The sequence below is a fragment of the Aulonocara stuartgranti genome, assembly GCF_965226115.1.
Source record: "Aulonocara stuartgranti genome assembly, chromosome: 3".
Taxonomy (NCBI): Eukaryota; Metazoa; Chordata; class Actinopteri; order Cichliformes; family Cichlidae; genus Aulonocara; species Aulonocara stuartgranti.
In genome coordinates, this window is record NC_138941.1 from 31566976 (window position 1) to 31588846 (window position 21871).

The following is a 21871-nucleotide window of genomic DNA, read 5'->3' on the forward strand; positions in this document are numbered from 1 at the left end:
TAACGGTAAACGTGTGCGTAGATGTTTATTTTTATGTTCAGCCTTGCCAAAGTGTGACTCGATGAATGGCAATGTCAGTAAGTGGGTCAGTTTCTCTGCCATCTCAGCTACTGAAAGGATCAACATGAACATTTACAGAGAAACTTCTGCTCCCCAGGACAAAGACGGTTAGTTTTTTCCTTTTTCTGTTTTAGTGACGCTCTGAAATTGAACGCAGGACCTTCAATTGATCAGATTTCTCTCTGCGCGTCTCAACATCTCAGAGCAGATTGTTACAAATTTTATATCCAATCTGGTCCCAGTATGTCTTTCCCAGAGGGAATCCAGCGACTCTCCTCAAGGTTTCTGGCTGAATAAGATGTAGATGTAACACGGTGCACTGTCAACCTTTTAGCGGGGCTTAACACCCGGTTTCTTGGTCTTGTCAGGGGGAAAAGATAACAGCAGGCGTTTTCTACTGCAGTGCATTTTGTTCAGAGGCTCAAGAAGCTGATTACTTATGTCAGTCCAGTCAAAAGCTAAACTCCCCTCTAAAGTAGTGGCATAAAGACATCATCTTATCAGTAAGACGGAGAGCGATCAGCAGCCAAGAGTCTGAGCTCGGCTTCGCGCAGGAACAGAGGAAATCAGATTTTTCTAACCCGACCACAATGTGATTTTCCTCACTCCTCGTCTAAAAATATAGGAAAGCTCACACATCATATATAGCTCATGCACCGCTGAAAATATGATTTCTCTTTTTCCCCGTGTGTGAGGCATCCGGAGAGAGTTGGAGGTGGGTGATTCATCAACAGAGATTGATAATGAGAGTAACACTCGTGATGTTACTGTGGATCAAGCAAAAAGAAATATTTGGCAGACGGACTAGAGAGAAGAGGGATGGGAACGGGACCAAGTTGATTCATGAAGAGTAAAAATCCAACATGTTGGCTTTTAGTGTAAAGACAAAGGTCAAGATAGTGAGTGAGGGATGAAGTAAGAAGGCTGTTCTGTGAAGATGGGTAATAAAGATGGAAAGATGTAACACCTGTGCAGTGAAAGGAGGATAAACATGAACTCCAGACGCAGAGAAAACTAAGCAACATTGAGCTTTGCTGTGTTTTGATCGATTTTAAGTAACTCAGCAGTATGCTTTTGTTTGACATCTCCACAGTTTGTATTAACAACCGGCTCAAATCTCTCAAGGTTTTTTGCAGTCGTTCATTGTGTAAAAGCAGGGTGTCATTATAGCCTCTACTCACAAACCCCGTCAACCTGAACTACAGGTGTTGTAGCCGACAATGCTGAAGGGAGATGCATTTCTTCTATCTTGTTTCTTGTCTCGCTGCGTAATCACTTGCACTTGTCCTTTGAACATAGTCCAAATGGTTTTGGACTTTAGCAGGCATCCTGGAGCTGTTCTTGACACTTTGCTTCTGATTGCACAGAAACAAGTTTCAAAAGAACTGATCTGATCGTGTTGATGTTTGTTAAAATGCAGTTGCACAGTGGGAGGAACCGTTTGAGACACTTTCATTATTTTTGTCACTTAAGTATTGTTTTTTTTAACCAAAGATGTTATAATGCTGTATCAGGATTTGCTCTGTTGATCTGACAGTGTAGCTTAAATCGTTTATACTGTTGCTTCCACTGATGGCATTTTCTATTTTTACAGCAGCTTGACATGAAAAAAGTCAGTATTGCTATGTCTAAACACAAAAAGCGCTTACACACATTCTCGTTTTGCAATCTTAGTGAGGACATCTAGTTCACATAATGCTGCTTACCTTACCCCTAACCATCAAAAATGAATGCCTAACCATAACTTAATTGTAACCCTGGCATTAAAACCACATTTTGAACCTGAAAATGCCTTCAAACTCGTGAGGACTGGTGTGCATGTCCTCTCTTGGTCCCCACAAGTATAGTAGAATGCCAGTTTCTGGTCCTCACAAAGATGCCTAAACAGGAACACACACACACACGGGGCTGTAGTTGTTGAAAGACTGAAGTGATCCCACGAGCTCAGATAGCCTAACAAGCACCCAAATCCCAGGAGGTTGTAGTAATCCCAGAGGGATGTGTGTGCTTTATTTCTTCCTCACAATAATTTGGTGTCGCTTCTTTGAGAAATAGGTGTCAAGGTCTTTGTTTGGGGATTCCTCAGGGAATGTCAGCTTAATCTATATTTGTTCATCCATTTTCTCTCCTTGCTCTCTCTCCTTTTGAGTGCTCTAATTGCCTTGGAAATAGACTTTGTGTAAAACGTGGACCCGCTTCCTGCATGCGCTGCTCCTTCAGCTGTCAGTTCTTACATTTACAGACGATGCATCGGGGTTGAAAACAACCCCAAAAACCAAAATGTGAAAATGGTTTTTAAATTTAGAAGAGGTTAAATCTGGAAGGTGAAACTAACAGCATCTTTTCTGTTTTATTCCCCCTTGGCTCTCTCTTTCTAACAGATAATAAAATGTTAAGGACTGAGTACAAACCGTAGTGTTTGTTTATGAGATTGGAAGTTGGTGAGTCATATTAATCGACCCCTTTCTCACTTTAATGGTCCAAGCACCAGATGGAAGTCAACAGGAAAGCCTTAAATTTGCGTCTCCAATCATTACAATAAGAGTAATGTGTGCAACTGATATTTGCACCAGTGTCCTGTTCAGTCTGAAGTGACTCTACCTATCACCATTATGCTAATAGGGATCGCTATTACCATAATGATATGCCATTATAAATAATGAAAGAGTGAATACGTGTGATTTTAATGAATGTTTTCTGCACCCTTTTTTCTTCCCTCCTCGTTTTCAGGTTCATTCTGTTTTCACGGAGCAGACCAAATCAGATGATTAAAGAGGCTGTGTCGATGTAAACATCTTTTCATTTCCCTTCCTCCGGGTCTCTCTGTGCTTAATCTTTGTAGACAGCATCTTCATTAAAACAAACACTCTGTGACCACTTCTCTTTTGCTGAAATCACCGCGGATGTGCAGAAATACCTGTGCTCTGCAAATGGGAGGACTTGGCGTGGAAGAATGCTGTAGCCTGACAGACAAACTGCAGCAACTTCTACTCTAACATTACCCAACTAAAAAGATGCTCGATTTTCTCTTAATACTTTATTTTTTTCTCTATAAATATGTGGATATATATATATATATATATATATATATATATATTTATTTATTTATTTATTTTTTTCTGTCAGCTTAAAGGCCACAGTGAATAACAGCGGCTCTCCTTGTCCTAAGCAAACTGTGATAAGTATCCAACTGAAGGGTACATCAGGCTAATAGTAACTTTCTTTATCCAGAAATGGGTTTAACACTCCCAAAGTGCTCAGACTTTTTTCCTCTTTGCTAGGTGACTCCTTCCTCAAAGATCGTGGGTGACCTGGCCCAGTTCATGGTGCAGAACAACCTGACCAGAGCAGAGGTGGAGGAGAGAGCGGACGAGTTGTCCTTCCCCCTCTCTGTCGTCGAGTTCCTTCAGGGATACGTTGGGATACCACACGGAGGATTCCCTGAGCCGTTCAGATCTAAGGTACTCACATTGGAGTCTTTGTATATAATTCCAATAAGGATTTGTACAAAAGCATTCATTTATTTATTTAAAAACCATTTAACTTCCAATCTGCTGGAATAAATGGACACGGCTATTTAGATCACAAAATACTCGCTCAACATTTGTCCTTCACGTCCTTCACTTGTGCCTTTTTGTAACAAACACGGGCCAGAGAGCTTCATTAAAGGTGTTACACACATGCAAACACTCAAGTTGTGTTTCATGCTTTATCTCATCTGGCACAAGCTGAAAACAGTTTCTTTGCCTCTGCTCTTCTTTTCTCGTCTCCTCACGAGTGCATACAGCGAGGGCGACCGCTATGCGCATCAGGGGGCCACCAGCATGACGTCTCCTTGGGAGTTACAAGAACACACAGAGGATTTAAAAAATGTCACAATTTCCCCAATGTTTCTAACATAGTGGCTAGTTGACATTTCTGAAAAGTTTTTTTTTCAGTATTTCCTTTTCCATCTAATATATTGAGCAGTGTAAGTGTGTAGATGTACAGTTAAAGGGAATTTTTAATACTTTAATGTATTCCCCCACTGGTCAAGTCATTTTTAAAGCCTCAGTTCATAGCTTAGTTTTATCTTAAACGATCTGTTGGTTTGTTTTTGTCGTCATTTGGCTCCCGTCCTTCCCTTTCTTTGTTTGTTTGAAACATCGCTTGTCCTCCTGCCACTTTTCTTCTTCCTCAACCATAATCAGATGTTTTTTATTTAGTTGTGATGGTATATTGGTGTGTCTTATGTTTTTAAATACTTTGTCTGGTGAGTCATTACCATTTTAAAAAGCGCAGATAGCTGCTGTGTTCATTCCGGTCATCAGGTTTGGTTTATGTGGTTTTCTGTTAAGTCAGCATTCACGCTGCAAGATGCTAAAGTGTCACTGTTTTCTTTTTTCATTTAACTTGTTATTTAAGTGGATATTTGCATTCCAAATAATGCAAAAAAGTCACCAGGCTTTTTTAAAAAACAACTATCAGAGCTGCAGGTTGCATCGTAGTGTGTACTCCGAGTAAATACTTCATACGAAATCCTCTCATCTCAGCCAGAACATCTGACTAAATCTCTCGATATTCAGACACCGACAGCCCGTCAGCACCGAGGGGCAGTTGAGCGCACAGCATAACTTCAGTCGTTCATTCAGTTAAATGATGACTACCACAGTTTACTTTTGCTTTGATTTCATTGTGTTTTAATTTGTGTGCTATTGTGTTTGCCTATGTCGACACGGAAGCCGCACAGCTGAGACCTAAATCTGATATTCACTCTCACACACCATGTATCAGCATGACTGATTTACATAACCTCGGCTCAGACGTGAAAAGACACGAGAGGAATTTTGTTTAACGGAAAGAAAGTAAAACATTTATCACATTATCTTTAGAAAGCACAGCTAGCTTGTGACTACTTTGCCTTCAGTCATTGACCTTTAGTTGCTGCTGTGTCGCTCATCTTTATTAATGCATATAAGCACACACATGTATAACCCCAGCTGTACGCTGTAGCTTAAGGTTATATTCGTACACTATCAGCAAAGAAGCAGCAGTGTTTCCTTAATGGTGCTTCGGTGGTGTTAATTAGCTGGTGAACAGGCGTTCCATAATTATATCACATTCATTCATTTCTCAAAGGCTGTCGCAAAGTTACTTTCATTCCTTTGAATCATAAAGTGGTAACTGAGTTGTTTCCTCGTCTGGTGCGGGTGGAAAAAACACAATGGACAAGGGAAAAAGATGGGGGACAAGGTGGGAATGTGGATTGTGAGACTGAGGAAAGAGAAGTGTATTAGACCATCAGAAATGAAACGAGCTAATGAAATGAGTGTCATTAAAAATGCAGCATATCCCTCAGAGGAGCATACTTGAAAAGAAAGGAAAGGGGAAAACTGAGTGCGTGTGATGTTTAGGATTTCCCACAGAAATGTGGAGAGTCACCAAATAACCTTGGAGGAAGTTTCCTTTATTTGTTAATGGAAACAGACACACACACGGAGTCACTGTCTGTGTCTCACACTTAAACAATCAAGCATTTAGGTGTAAGGCCATCCTCAGAGGAGACTGTGCTAATGAGCAGGGACTCCAGTGAACCTGCTATCTTTGAAGTGCCTTTCTCGCACACGCACAAATGAGTAAGCTATCTTTGAACGGTTAGCTCTGTGACTAATAGAATTGCACTGGGCCCTTTCTCTAGAGATTTCTGCAGGGTGCACACACACGCTTGATGATGTTATGAAGATGCAAAGCAGCACACAAATTAGTAAACATAACAAATGTATACAGTTGTGGTAGAAAGTACGCCCTTTTTCAGTTCCAAGGTTTTACTTTTATCAGGATGCAATAAAAATCATCTGGTCCTCAGCAGGTCTTAAGTTAGGTCATTATAACCTCAGATAAACTGTAAAACATAACTGATTTCACTGTTATTAACAAAATAAGCTGATAAACAAATACAATCAATGAACTGATCATCAGCAAGTGTGTGTGCACCTCTGCATGTATTATCACAATGCCAAGGAGGAAAGACTAAAAGCAACGACTTGGAGAAGCAACCGTTGCTGTCCATCAATTTGAGAAGGGTTGAAAGTTTACAAACAATTTGATGTCCATCATTCTACAGTGAGAAAGATTATTCACGAGTGGAAAATATTCAAGACAGCTGCCAATCTTCCCAGGAGTGAACATCCCAGCAAATTCTCCCCCGAGGTCAGATTGTGCAACGCTCTGACCAGAAACTGCAAAAAATACAAATATAACATCTCTGACTTTACTGGCGTCAGTTGGCGTGTTAAGACTGAACAAGTATCACTTGTGTGGGAGGGTGGCTAGCCGGGAAGCCTCTTATCTAAAAAGAACATGGGTCTACAAAGTTGCATCTCAACTAAAGCCGCAATACTTCTGGAACAACGTCCTTTGGAGAGACAAGACCAAAGTGGAGGAAACGAAACAGCAGAGCAGCACAAACACCTCATAGCAACTATCAAGCAAGGTGGAGGAGGGGTCACCTCACCATGACCCCCTCTGTATATTGCAATATTGTGTGACGATCTTCTGACAACTAAAGCTTGTCTAAAACTGGACCAGGACAGTGAAATCTGTAACAGAATGGCCCAATCAAAGAACAGATCTCAAACTGATTGAAACCTTAACAGATGCACACAAACAACAATGACCTGAAGCAGCATTTGTAAGAAGAATGGGCCAGAATTCCTCCACAGCATGTGAGAAACTGATGAATTGCTTTGTGTACGACTTTAAGTTGTTGAAGGTGCTTCTATGACCTACTGAGTCATGGGATGTGCTTAGTTTTTCACACTATAACATAGACCACAAAGGTCAGCACCAAAGACACGAGTGAAAACGCCAAGTCTTCCAGTAGCTTCCTCCTTTTGCATGTTTCAGGAGACAAAACAAGGGTTCCTACTCTTTACAGCAGCCTTTAGATGAATTGACACTTCTCAACATGATCTCCTCAGCGCACATTATTATTAGCCCCAGATCAATTGTCTCTTTCAGACACCAGCAACTGTGTGGGCAGATAAAATGTCATATCATTGGTCTTAAAGCAGTGTCTGTATATTGCTTCTGAACAGTTTCTTTGAATTGTCATTTATTTTTGTCACGTGTAACGCTGCAGTCATGTTTGATGGGCTGATAGTAGCTTACTGGCTGAAATGAGGGAGATGGAGAGAACTAAAGTAGAAACCACCGCAGAGCTTGACATGACAGTGCTGCTGTTTTTATGTAAATGTAAAAAAAAATAACTTAAGTTTCCATTCTGTTTCTACTGCTTCTCTCCTCCTTTGTGCCTCAAAGCATTCAGTGCATCTGTCTTCCTCTTCCTCTCACTCTGTGTCAATTTAGTGTTTTTGACAGGTTCAAGTTTTTATGTAAAGCTGTGAAGTACAATGTGAAGGTTTTACCATCACTTTAGATATTTCACATGCTTCCACCTCCCATGGGGACGTTATGAAGAAAATCCAGAAAGACTGTATGACTTTATAAAGTTTTAGTAAATAGTTTGTTCGGGACCCTCTTTTGCTTATTTTTTTCCCCTCTCATTTCATCTTCATTTCCTCCTTTTCCGTTTCAACATCCTATTTCAGGTGCTGAAGTCTCTTCCCCGCATTGACGGTCGACCTGGTGCCTCTCTGCCACCTATGGACTTCAAGTCCCTGGAAGAGGGCCTGCGAGCCACACACGGGGATGACATCACCCCTGAGGATGTGATGTCAGCAGCCATGTACCCCAAGGTGTTCCAGGAGTTTAAGGAGTTTACTGGTGAGTGGACCGACTGGAAATAAACTGTAGGGTTTATGAGACTTCTTTTTTTTCTGTTTCAATTTTTGTAATTTAACTGCTGTGTGAAATGTGTGTTTAATCACACTGCATTCGTGTGATTAAACAAGTCTTAGTTTGTGGTATGTTGTTCTCATTTGTGTTACTACTGGGACTTGAAATTGGTACCAGCCAAACTTGGGTCAGGAACGCAGAGTATAAAGTTGACCCATTTGGTGCAAATATTTTTGTGTTTGGAGAGAGAAATCATCGTAATTCCAACTTGGTCTAAAGGCACAAGCTTGGAGCAAGAAATGACTAATGTAGCAAATTCAACAATAAAGGTTACATATGAATCAGATTTGACTGGAAGCAGTTTGAAGCTGCTGCCTGGATTGACCTGAGTTTAATTATTCTTTGTGGAGTTAGGACGTTGTTAGTTGTTAGTCTGGCGTTGGCTCTATGTGAAGGTTTTTAATTAATGTGCAGTTGTTCCTTCAATAGCGGGCTAGGCTCTATACAACCCTTAATCTAATGTGAACACTCATTCTTTTATGAGTGTTTCATATTTACAACATTTACCAAAACAAGCCATTTTTTAAAGCTGGATATTCTGCAGTTTCTCCCGTGTGGTGTGATGAAAATGAGCTATTATGCATCAGCATATGGGAAGTTTGGTGGGAGTTTAATAAAAGGCACATATCCGGGGCCTGTTCTCCATATCTAAGTTTATATTTTAGTCTAATCAAGCTGATAGGAGTTTGGCTTGATCCCAGATCATCCAGTGGATGTAAAGTCAATCCTACACGGCAGCGAGTTTAATTACGCAAACAAGATTAAATGATTAAACTGAAGCTGTGGGATTCTTCCTGGACAGCATTTCAGGGAATCAGAAAGGAAAATCCTTTTTCCTTTCTGATTCTTTAACTTGAGAGATTAATTTAAGTTGGAGGGACCTGGTTGTGGCTAATTTGCCAACATCTGGGGGAAAATGTGGGATTTCCTCCCTCTGCCCATCAACAGTTGTGGATGAGTTGCAGTAATTACAGCGAGGGACCTGTGATGTGACGGAACATCTGATGAACTTAAAATCAAGTCACTGCTGCTGCACCATGTCAGGGGCTCAGAGGTGGAGATCCTGCCTTCATCGTGCTCTAAACAAATCAGGATAGAAGATCTTTGTTCTGTTGACCTGTAGTTCTTGAAAGTACAAAGGTGTTTGCATTTTTACTTTGTGACTGACTTTTATGACGCGTAAGCATAAAGGCATGATGTAATGCAGTTATTTCTATTTCTTTTTCACATTTTAGATCAGACGTTTTTTTGATTTTATTTTTTTTTAAACTCCTCTTTTCTTATTTCTGTTGAAGTTTTCACTGTCAGTGTGAATTATCTCAGTAAGTTCCTGATAGAATCATAGATTTGCTGGTCGTGGTTTCCAGTGTCGATATGTTTCCCATTTGAATGACCACAAGAGTACACCATCAGTTCGGATGATTGAATTCGGCCTGGATAATCTAATTCTCTTGTGGCTCTGAAGAACCATACAAGCGTTATCAAGATTACTGATCCTGGATCAGAGAGCTGATCTCTGAACTTTTTTAACTGATGTGCAGAGAACTGGCGCCGACACTGTTTCTAACAAAAACGGCACTTCCTGTTTTCTTTTTTCAGCCAACTTTGGCCCAGTGGATTGTCTCAGCACCAGGCTGTTCTTGGATGGACCCAAGATTGCGGAAGAGTTTGAGGTAAGTAACCACTTACACCATTCTCACTGTTTTTACATCACTAATCTAATTGTTTTTCCTGCCACGGCTTTGTTAGCTTGTTACGCTCACAATATCATCTTTAACATGCATGAATCACCACACGGACACGTAAACGAGGTTAAAAACTTCCCCCTATTAAAGCAGGATTTTAACTGAGTAAATGTTCTTGGATTCAGTTAGCTGATGAGAAATGACTTGAGTTAAGTAGAGTTCATTAAATGAGTTGTTTTCAGCCTAATTCTTGTGCATTCAAAGCCAACCTTCATAGGATATTAAAGGATATTAAATAAATAAATGCTAACAATGCACAAAAACCCCTGCTGTCTGTGGACACCTCTTTTATCATTTGCTTTTTTTTGGAGGGAAGTGGGGTGAAGAAAAGTGCACGTTATTGTTAAGCAACTGTCACTAATTGTATCATAATACATTTAATCTTAATTCCTCTAATGGCCCAATTTTATCTTTAATTAACTCTGATGTTTTAACAGTTTAATAAAGAAAAGACGTTATCTGCGGGAAATGATCTTTCCGTCAGTGCGGATGACTGAGGTTTGATTCGGTTTGGTGCAGTCACAGTGAAGTGCTGATAACAGTGGGAGGACGGAGATATTAACAATTTACCAGGGGAACAACAAACAGGATTTCTGATCCCTGTGGCCAGCAGATTGGCCTTCCTGCACTGAAATAGCAGATTAATTTAGTTGTATGATGTTTGAGACGAGGCTTGTGAAAACTACTGGGACCAACATGTCGTGCCAAAAATTTTAACTGGTGCTGACTTATAAAGATTATAGTGTTCGCTTAATCTGCAGCAGAGAGGCAGCTGAACAGTGCAGTCAGAAGAAGCAAAACACATGAGTTGAATCATTTTGCATGTAAGTACAGGTAATAACTGGCTGTCACCTAGTTTCTGCCACTTTCATAATGTTACACGAGTAGAAGCAGCAGGATGGAGAAGAGTTTAAACTTTAATAAATATGCAGTCAGCAGAAATAATGTCAGGTATTTGCCGTGCTTATTAAACAGTTCTCTATGAAAAGGAGACGGCACGTTTAAGGACACTCGTTTGTTTTTTATAATTTTTTTCCCATTACTCATTAACACTTTGAGTAAAACTTAGCCTAAAATGATTGTTAAAGTTCAGATTGAAGAGCAGATTAGAGTGTGATGTAGCTGCTGACAGAAACTTTTGCTACAAATGTCACAGTCGCGTCTGATCACAGAGAAACGTTTTCAGATGGATTTGGTCTGTTAACGTAATAAAACTGTATTAATAACCTTTTGTTTTCCTTCAAAATCTATCCTGTAATTTTACATGAGGTTAGACATGATTTTGGTCTGTTTAATGCCAGATCATGTAGGAAGATGAGCGACTCGGTATTGAGGAATACAAATGGTACTCTATTAGATTTCTCTGTCCCTAAAGAGTAAACTCACTCGGATACAAACAAAACTATTATTAGTTGTAGTTTAGTAATGGACTAGAATAGTAAGAGACTTCAGTTTGGGTGAAGAGGTGTGGTTGTACCTCTGACCAGATGGCATCAGTACAAAACAAGTGAGCAGGAGGTGAGGCAGGGCAGAGATGTCTGTGACATTTTTTTCTTTTTTAACTTCACAAGGTCTGAAGTGACCTTGTGAAGTATTTTTGTTGCTGCTTTTTTATGACTTCTATAAAAGGATGATTAAGATTTGCAGCCCTTCCTGTGTTTTTGTTCTTTAACTTAACTAAACCTACACGCGTGACAATTACATGTTAACCTTGTGAAGTGTAAAATGAAGCTGATTATAACAACATCATGAAACTGAACTGATTCCTGTCACCTTGATAAATTGAGGAAACCTGAAAACCTGCTGCCTTTGGTGTCACTGTACACTGTAACTAAAATGTTACAGGAACACTAACTAAAATGTTACAGTGTAACTAAAATGTTACAGGAACACTAACTAAAATGTTACAGGAACACTAACTAAAATGTTACAGTGTAACTAAAATGTTACAGTAACACTAACTAAAATGTTACAGTAACACTAACTAAAATGTTACAGTGTAACTAAAATGTTACAGTAATACTAACATTTTAGTTAGTGTTAAATGTAAAATGTTACACTGTAACACTGTAACTAAAATGTTACAGTCTACAGTAACTCCACCCTAATCTCAGCCATTAGTTCGACTACTATTCTGAAGCCTTGAGTTTGGTATTTTTATCTGTCACCTTGTTGGTTTTTTGGATTCATGTAGAAACCAGGGACCATTCATGGAATTATGGTGGTGACTTATCTCTCACAAGAAAGCTACATTATGGCTTATTGAGTTCTTTGTCTGCTTTGCTAGGGGCCATAATTCCCCAAAAGAACACTAGAATGTATTAAAGAATTAAAACAAACAAGAATATACTGATTAGGAAATGTTTACTGAGGTCTGAAATAATAAAAATACAAGTGTGCCGTATGCATTTTCTCATAATGGACTGGTACTAAGGATCGCTCACCTAATCACACACCTTCATACAAGCTCTTTTTTTCTGCGCTACCCTCCTGCTATATTATATAACAATCACACATACTCATCAGTTCGACCCGCTCTACCACCTGAGCCACGGCTACATCATAAACTTCTATACAATTAAATTTGCCGTTGCAGCTGGAGGAGTTGCCATCTGCTGTCTGTGCAAGCATTTGGCATACAGGATCTATACTAAAAGATTTTTTTTGATCCCCTAAATGTGCCTCAATTTGAATATTTCAAATTAAATATAACTATGAAATCTTAAACTACATGGACAAAATATAGCCAGCTAACTAAATCAGCAGTCAGTTCGTCGGTACTTGCAGTCGCCCTGCAAAATGAGTCACTGAAAACCTTTAAATCCATAAACACATTATTTTAACTCGTTTTACATATTTTTTTCTCTCTAAATATGAAAAAACCTCCAGTTCTCTTGTAGAGATTGTGTGTGTTCAGCCTCCTGTTGCTGTTTTGGTTGAATGTAGTTGGAGGCTTTTCAGAAGTATTCATGCTCATAAATATGGGTGTGTTGTAGAGAAACCCCACAGATTTATTTTCCATGGTGTCTTAAAATCTACTTTTTAAGTCTTGTGCATTGAGAGTGTGTGATATTCTGCTGCAAGCTCAGTGAGTAATCGGCCTACTCTCCCCTCAGCCTTCATACATCGTCCTTATTTTGTTTTCATATGTTAAACTAATTGTCTATATAGTACACATTTCTTTCATAAGGGTTCTTTTCTGTACTCTACGTCAAACTCTCTAATCTTTTGACGAGTATTAAAATTCCAGTATATTCCTAACACCCTTCATACATTATAAATCATCTGATCCTCCTGCATCTTTTTCTTCCTTTCAGAAATTGCTCTTCATTCCCTCAGTATGACTGCCGCACACGGATCCGACTGACAGTGATTCAGAGCAGTGAAAGGCAACCATGTTTAATTACGGCTTCATTTCAGTGCAGCAAAATGTTTCCAGGCTGGTGTTAATTGATTTTTATATTACCGGAGACATAGGAAGCACTACTACCCTCCTGCTGTATTATTAGGAAAAATCCACTGTGCTCATTTAGTATTGACCCTAAAGACTCGCAGCTCCACCTCATCCACCCAAATCATTTGATGCCTCGAGTTAGAATTCTGTAAGGGGACCCATACCCAGACCCCTAACCACAGATCAGAATAAAACCTTCAAACATTTGATTAAGCCTAAGCAGTTTTAGCATGTAATTATTTGCTTTGAATTTGCAGTTTGGGATACATTGTTCAGCTCCTTTCACACTCGGCAACATACTAAATAGTCAGTGTGAATAGCAAGAAAAATAAATCTGCAATTTTAGAGGAAGAAAAGCAAAAACTATCAACAATCAGTCTCGCCTATTGCTGTATCGACTTTCCTTCCATTTAAGATGATTTCCTAACTGTCCTTCCTTTAAACTGAAGACTTCATATACACAGCCCGTCTTACCTTTCAATGATTCTGTTTGCATTTTCCCTGCCTAAGTGTCTGTCATTCACACTTACCGAGTGCACTGATGTTTCTTTCCAACCTCAGCTGTCACCTCGTCTTGCTGCTGTTTATCTAATCTCCTCTCCGTCAGAGCTATTGTCGTTTTTTTTTTTTTTGGTTTTTTTTTACTTTCACTCAGTTTTGTGCTCAACATCAGTCTTTGCCACAGAAACGAGCCTGCCCCTGTTGTCATGACGATGGGCACTTTCATCAGATCGGATCCGATTAGCGGTGCCGAGCAAACCGTGGAATGAAAACCTGTCAAAGAGTGACCCGTCGTAAGGAGAGTGAGTCACCTCACAGAGGCTAAAAGACTAGAACGACTGATTTCAGTTGTCTCATTGCTGTTTCACTGAATTTAAGCGTGAATTGTTACTATTGTAACTGGAGTTCTCTGGAGTTGGCATGGTTTTATATTGCGCGTATCGACGGTGAGACATTGTGCTATCGGCTATATTCGCTTTTTTCTTCCTATATTCTTCAGGACATACCGTCTGATACATAATGCATTAGTTTCCTTAGGTGCCGCGTGCCTTTATGTTTGAAAGCCAGAGTTATCACCAGTGAAATATTAATAACCTGGCAGTCGAGCACCTATCAAAGCACCACTGACAACGTTAACAGACAGGCAGCCGTCACTGGGGGGAGTTTTGAGTTGCATGAGTTCCGGGCGAATTGACTTTTTGGCCATGTGAGATGTTGCATTTGATGAGACTCTGACAGCTTGAGTGTGAAGTTGGAGATGGACTGCGTGGTGGCCAAATGAGTGACGGCAACAAAAAAAAGTCCAGTGCGCCGAAGAGTAGGTAGCATCGTGTCAGTTTGTGACAGTTATCAATTGGTGTTTGTAGCTTTGGCCGTACTGACTAGTTTGTAGAATTACAGTAAGTTTTGTGAAAGCAGAGAAAAGCCCAGAAAAACAGGAAATGGTTAGTTTCTAGCTGGAGCTTTGTAGGTGCTTCTGACAAATCCGAGGTGATAGCTGTCAATACACGTGACTTTTGCAGTGCAGATGCATTATTAACTGTGTTCTTGTAACTGTGTTTATGAGCTTTTGGCAGATAGTCTGTAAAAGACACAAAGTCTTGATCAAAAATGATTTAGCCAGCACATCTTTTAGAGCTCAGCGCTGGACCCAAAGCCTGCAGCAGCTGATGTTGTGGGAATCGGATATAAAGGCTTTCACTGTAATCATATATTGTTCCGCACTTCCCATCAAGGTTGTTGGAAATCTAGCGAATAGGCCAAGAAAGGAAAGCGAGCCTCAAACATTTGTTCTGAATATTGTAGAGAACTATGATCGGATTTGTATTTATTTTTATGAATCCTGCTGAGTCCTGCTGCGCTGGCCATTTACACATGTCCCTCTTATAAGAGAAGTTACCACTTTGGAGAAAAACAAACATCTGATGCCTTTTTTAATGTGCACACATACATAAATATACACCTACTCACGGGTTACTGGTCAGTCCATAGCAGTCATGCACCCACACATGCATACAGCACTAAAAAGAGGCGGAGGGCGACATCGCCTTACGTGTATCTGGCATGTGCTGATGATTCAGTGTGCTATTAATCATGTTTGACAGAAATATAAACACAGATTTTCACAAACACGGAGTCATTTATTTACCGACCATCACCGCTAATGTGCGCAGACACCGACACATAATCTCATTACTGTCACGGGCGACACAAGTCATTAATAAAGTCGCATCAAAGACATCGTGTTAAGCAGAAAGGGAAACTTGTTTAACGCAGGGATATGATAAACAAAAATGGCTAAGCAGGTGAGTCTGACAGGAGGCTGGTGCGTAAAGGCGAGAAGAGCACTAATGTGTCGCTGGGTTAGAAGAGATTCATGATGTGTGTATGTGAGACACAAAAAAACAGTATAGTGGTAAGAAACCAAAGCAGGAAGCAGCTGAGTGTTTGGTCTAAAAGTATTTTATTGGCTTTGAAACCATCAATGTAGTTTATCTGATGTTGTTAAGTGCAGAAGAATTTGTTATACATACTAATTCTAAGAAGGTCCTAAGTCTGAGGTGTGCAGTTGTTTTAGTAGGTATACTGACTTTAAATAACTTCTCTTGCTTATCTGTGGGGCTCAGAACCTGAAGACTGTAGGTGGTTAACTGTGAAACAATAGAAGAGGTGTAATGTAGAGAAGCTTATGCAACAAAGGTGGCGGCTGCAGACAGCACACAGAAGTGTTGGATTTTATAGTTGCTTATACATTCACATCTCTAACAAAATAATCAAAAGATTCCTAAATGGTTAGAAACTCTTCTTATATGCAGTTAGTGTTTTATATAGGAACGCCTGAGAGGAGATGTAGTGTAGAAGACACACAGATGGAAAAAGGTAGGCAGCTGTGTTTTTTGCAAAGCGCTGTCAAGGGCCTAACAAAACAGCATCAGCTGCAGAGAAGTTTAGTGTAAAGGAATGTGAAGAAGAGAGAGAGAAGGCAAAAGCTTGCAAAGAACGAGTCGGAGCACCCAGAGAAAGAGAATAAAATTAAGATCAATACATATCTGCAGCATCGTGTATTTTTGTCTTTGCGCTGAGGTTTAGTTTGGAATATCAATGGATACTCAGCAGCTCAGATGGCAGTGTGGGGTACGAAGGGAAGCATAAACAAAGTAGGAGACGCGGAGAGCTACACAACAGATAAGAGAAGCCGAAAGAGGCAGATGATGGAAATTAATAATGTCATGAGAGTCGCAGTGGCCCCAGAAATAGGTAACAAAATAACAATACAAAATAGAAAGCCGTGACACACGGGAGGACTGACAAAGAGCGAGATTGAAAGCCAGAGAGAAAAAGTTGGACAAATAGAAAGACGGGGAAAAATGAGTTTCCACCCAGTGAGATGAGAGATTTGAGAAGGGCTGTGAGATAAATGAAGAAGTAGAGCGGCTGGTGTCGAGGGGAAGACCGGCAAGCCAGAAAGCACGACTGACCAGAATTGATATGAGAAGGTGGTCGACCTGCTTGTGCTTCAGAGATGAGGCGCGTCTGTCTTAAGACACACTCACAGGTAGCAAACAACAGAGTGAACAGCTGTGCAAAAGACAGGAAGCATTTTTCGCCTCCTCTGGCCCGCTGTCATGTCTCTGTCATTCCCCCTGCCTGCCTCTTTATTTCTCTAATTGTCATTCTGTCTATACCACGTCTCCTCTATTTGATGTCTGAATTGACATGTCTGGTAAAAGTAAAAACCGATTCAGTTTCTAGCCTCAGAGGACATGTGCAGAATGAATATGGCTGTATGTATATACAGCAGTTAACCTTATGAATCTGATTTTCAGTGAAAGAAAAATGACTCCTTAAATGATTCGAAAACACACAGGCGTGTGTGACATGTTTTTAATGTGCAGACAGATTTGACCGAGTTGAAATACGAGCTATTCAAGTCACAAAAGAGCACAGAAGCGTGGCTCTATATGCAAGTTGACTCAGCGGGGGATGGTGTCGCATGAGAAAAGTTTATCTGCAGGAGAAAAAATATTGGACGTGTATGCAGAACACCAGAGTGCATTATATAACTGCCACCTGGCGCCTGGGATTTGAGTTTTCTTTGACATAAATAGGCACAAACTGGTGTATGAATATTCAAAAGACTGGAGAAAATGAACTTGAATCAAACGGCTTACAGACTGTAGGCCAAACACGGACTCTCCTCATAGTTGTCAGCTGTGTTTTATTTGCAGGTCAGTGGGCAAAGAACAGGAGTCATCAAATTGGGGTTCCCTGGGTCAGATTTGGAGCTAGATTATAGAAATGCACCGCTTCTCTTGATTGAATCAACAGTTGCTTTCTATTAAGTACTCTGTGGTTCTGTCACATTTGACAGACAGAGGCAAAATTGCAGCACTGCTTACAGACCACAGACTTTAAGAGGTGTGAAAAAGAAATACTTACAGGACTTAAATTATTTACAGCCGTTCTTTTTCAAGGTCAGATGAGCCCTGCTCCATTTTTATTCTATGATAGAGAAGGCAGGTAGAAGATTCAGAGTTGATCTCAAGTGTTGCACTTGCACATGGTAGGTGTTCACTGGAACTCTCAATGTAAGGTGCAGAAAGATGTTGATGCAAGTAAAGGTGGTCATCATCAAGCAAAAAACAAAACAAAACAAAAGTATCACAGAGGAAAAAAGGAGCCAAATCGGCTATGTAGTGCATTCTTAGAAAATTAGGAATGCACTGGCCAGCTCAGATTGAGCCAAATGCTGCACAACCGATTGGACAACGTTTCACAGTGCCGAGTTTTTGGGGCGAAGAAATGTGATATTCTTCAACGGTCATGTCAGTCACCTGATCACAAACCAGCAGAGGATGCTCTTTAGTGCATGAAGACAAAACTGAGCAGTAACTCGATGCAGGTGCAGTGAAGGCCTGGCCGAGCATCTCAAGGGGAGAAAAACACCATGTGGTGATGTCCACAAGTTCTTGGCTGCAAAGGATTTTTTGAAAACCAGGGCGGTGTGGTGGTTAGCACTGTCACCTCACAGTGAGAACGTCCTGGGTTTGAATGCAGCCGGTGTGCCTGTTTTGTTACAGTGGGGCAAAAAAGTATTTAGTCAGCCACCGATTGTGCAAGTTCCCCCACCTAAAATGATGACAGAGGTCAGTAATTTGCACCAGAGGTGCACTTCAACTGTGAGAGACAGAATGTGAAAAAAAATCCATGAATCCACATGGTAGGATTTGTAAAGAATTTATTCGTAAATCAGGGTGGAAAATAAGTATTTGGTCAATAACAAAAATACAACTCAATACTTTGTAACATAACCTTTGTTGGCAATAACAGAGGTCAAACGTTTACTATAGGTCTTTACCAGGTTTGCACACACAGTAGCTGGTATTTTGGCCCATTCCTCCATGCAGATCTTCTCGAGAGCAGTGATGTTTTGGGGCTGTCGCCGAGCAACACGGACTTTCAACTCCCGCCACAGATTTTCTATGGGGTTGAGGTCTGGAGACTGGCTAGGCCACTCCAGGACTTTCAAATGCTTCTTACGGAGCCACTCCTTTGTTGCCCGGGCGGTGTGTTTTGGATCATTGTCATGTTGGAAGACCCAGCCTCGTTTCATCTTCAAAGTTCTCACTGATGGAAGGAGGTTTTGGCTCAAAATCTCACGATACATGGCCCCATTCATTCTGTCCTTAACACGGATCAGTCGTCCTGTCCCCTTGGCAGAAAAACAGCCCCATAGCATGATGTTTCCACCCCCATGCTTCACAGTAGGTATGGTGTTCTTGGGATGCAACTCAGTATTCTTCTTCCTCCAAACACGACGAGTTGAGTTTATACCAAAAAGTTCTACTTTGGTTTCATCTGACCACATGACATTCTCCCAATCCTCTGCTGTATCATCCATGTGCTCTCTGGCAAACTTCAGACGGGCCTGGACATGCACTGGCTTCAGCAGCGGAACACGTCTGGCACTGCGGGATTTGATTCCCTGCCGTTGTAGTGTGTTACTGATGGTGACCTTTGTTACTTTGGTCCCAGCTCTCTGCAGGTCATTCACCAGGTCCCCCCGTGTGGTTCTGGGATCTTTGCTCACCGTTCTCATGATCATTTTGACCCCACGGGATGAGATCTTGCGTGGAGCCCCAGATCGAGGGAGATTATCAGTGGTCTTGTATGTCTTCCATTTTCTCATGATTGCTCCCACAGTTGATTTTTTCACACCAAGCTGCTTGCCTATTGTAGATTCACTCTTCCCAGTCTGGTGCAGGTCTACAATACTTTTCCTGGTGTCCTTCGAAAGCTCTTTGGTCTTGGCCATGGCGGAGTTTGGAGTCTGACTGTTTGAGGCTGTGGACAGGTGTCTTTTATACAGATGATGAGTTCAAACAGGTGCCATTCATACAGGTAACGAGTGGGGGACAGAAAAGCTTCTTACAGAAGACGTTACAGGTCTGTGAGAGCCAGAGGTTTTCCTTGTTTGAGGTGACCAAATACTTATTTTCCACCCTGATTTACGAATAAATTCTTTACAAATCCTACCATGTGAATTCATGGATTTTTTTTTCACATTCTGTCTCTCACAGTTGAAGTGTACCTCTGGTGCAAATTACTGACCTCTGTCATCATTTTAGGTGGGGGAACTTGCACAATCGGTGGCTGACTAAATACTTTTTTGCCCCACTGTATGTCTGCATGGGTTCTCTCTGGGTGTTCTGGTTTCCTCCCACAGTCCAGGGACTGGGTTAATTGTCGAGTGCAAGCGGAAGAAAATGGATGGATAGACGGCATTTAAAATGATCCTTTGTGTATTTTCACAATAGTGTTTATGTCTGAAATGTCTAAAATGACTAAGCTTTCAAAGCTTCCAGTTCTGACCAACACGTACAGCATGAAAGAGCCTGCATTTGTCCCGCAGTTAGGAAACTCACATTATTACAAAAGCAAAGTGAATTAAAAACACTGTGATTATATGTGCATACAGTACATTAGTCCTCCTCACAAACCATTGCATCATTGCTTAGTTGTGTTTTCTTCTTTATAGACGTAATTATTGATGTTTCCTATTGTTATAGCTAACAAGTTTAAAAAAATATTGCAGAGACTTTGAACTAAATGGGAACGTTTTTATGCTTACGGCCTATTTGTGTGGTTTAAAGTGCTTGCACACTTGGTTCAGTTAATTTGAAGGGACACTGCCTGCAGTGTGAACTAAAAAAACAGATTGAATCTATCAAAAAATTTACATTTGATGATTCTCTGATAGCAGAAAGCGATTTTAGCAGCAATTTAAACTCCAAACTGCCGTTCAAAGAAGTGTCACACAAAGCGTGTTTTAGGCTGTGATTAAGAAATTTGCATAAGCCTGTTTTTTTGTTTTTTTTTAACCCCACTACACTATTATGTTAAGAGCAGTATTAACCCACAGCCCCTAGTCTAAATGGTTGGCACTTAGTGGTTTGAGCTCAGCGCTTCCCAAACACATACACCACATTAGCAACAGAGCTAACATGTAAGGTGCTTCCTGTAAACGGGGGCAATTCTTTGTTCGCCGTCTTACACAAACACACTTCAGCACACGCAGGTTAAGTAAAAAGCACAGAGGTAAAATAGATGCAGGAAATTAACTGGATGTGGTGACATTAAAAACCGCTTAAAAAAAAAAAAAACGCTCTTATTGAGTGTCAAATAAAAATTCTCACAGACATAGGATGTCTTATTGCTTTCAGCCCACCCTAAAAGCAATAAGAACTCAGGAAGAGGAGGAAATATTGTCTGCCTAAGTTAACTTTTTCTCCTCCTATTGCTGCAGCTGGACTTGTGAACTGAGTATCCATGTGTTAATTTCAGTCTTCTAATGCAATATAATCGCCGTCGCTTCCTCCTGCACACCGTCCCCTCTTTAATTTTTCTTGCTTTCTTCTCATCTTCTCTGTTGTGTTTCAGGTGGAGCTGGAGAGAGGGAAGATCCTCCACATCAAGGCCTTGGCACTGGGTGACCTGAACAAGGCCGGGCAGAGAGAGGTCTTTTTTGAGCTCAACGGACAGCTGAGATCTGTGCTTGTTAAAGACACAGTCGCCATGAAGGTACGCAGGAAATGTTTGGGGAGAGACGTGAGATACAGCTGGGAAAGTGGACGGGTTGATGACGTTGCAGAGAAATTGATACTTTTAATCAAAGGACAAACTTGCGAGTTGGTAAATGATGAATAACCGTTAGACTGGATCGTTTGAGTGAAAGATGGATATCCTTGAATTATAATTGTATAAAGCATGCAAGGGAAGATTCTTGAAAATTGTTTGGCACGTTGAAGTCGGATTTGAAAAGAAAAACAGATTTCGTGACAGACAGTCTATCCCTAGTGATTTTTATTCATAGAAACAGATGGTTGTGAAGTGTAGAAGGGGACTCAGCAAAGAGGAACATTTCAATGGGCAGTTATGACTATATGGATAGATCACTGCCTGGATGAGTGGATAAATGGCGACAGGCGTGTGTGGGGGTACTTGGAAGAGTGACTGACCAGACAGATGGATGCGTTATTTTTTGTCTTGTCTCTTCACCCAGGAAATGAAGTTCCATCCCAAAGCTCAGAAGTCCATCCGGGGTCAGGTGGGAGCACCGATGCCTGGAAAGGTCCTAGAGGTCAAAGTAAAAGTTGGATCCAAGGTCAGTCGATTTAGGGTTTTTACAGTTTTTCCCTCATCATGTGATCTCTCATTTCAATTAAAGTACTTCTGCTTTTTGTAATTGCTCTCAATGTTCTAACATTTGGATACT

General features: G+C 40.7%; 1 protein-coding gene across 7 annotated transcripts in view; it reads left to right on the plus strand.

Annotated features, from left to right (window-relative positions):
• Nucleotides 1-21871, plus strand: part of pcxb (pyruvate carboxylase b) — a 323320-nt gene that overhangs the window by 298130 nt on the left and 3319 nt on the right. For all 7 annotated transcript variants that reach the window (XM_082527995.1, XM_082527999.1, XM_082527997.1 and 4 more), the window contains 5 exons: nucleotides 3342-3521; nucleotides 7650-7824; nucleotides 9496-9569; nucleotides 21037-21177; nucleotides 21659-21760. In XM_082527995.1, coding sequence (XP_082384121.1) covers nucleotides 3342-3521; nucleotides 7650-7824; nucleotides 9496-9569; nucleotides 21037-21177; nucleotides 21659-21760 — 672 coding nt within the window. The remainder of the gene's footprint in view (nucleotides 1-3341; nucleotides 3522-7649; nucleotides 7825-9495; nucleotides 9570-21036; nucleotides 21178-21658; nucleotides 21761-21871) is intronic.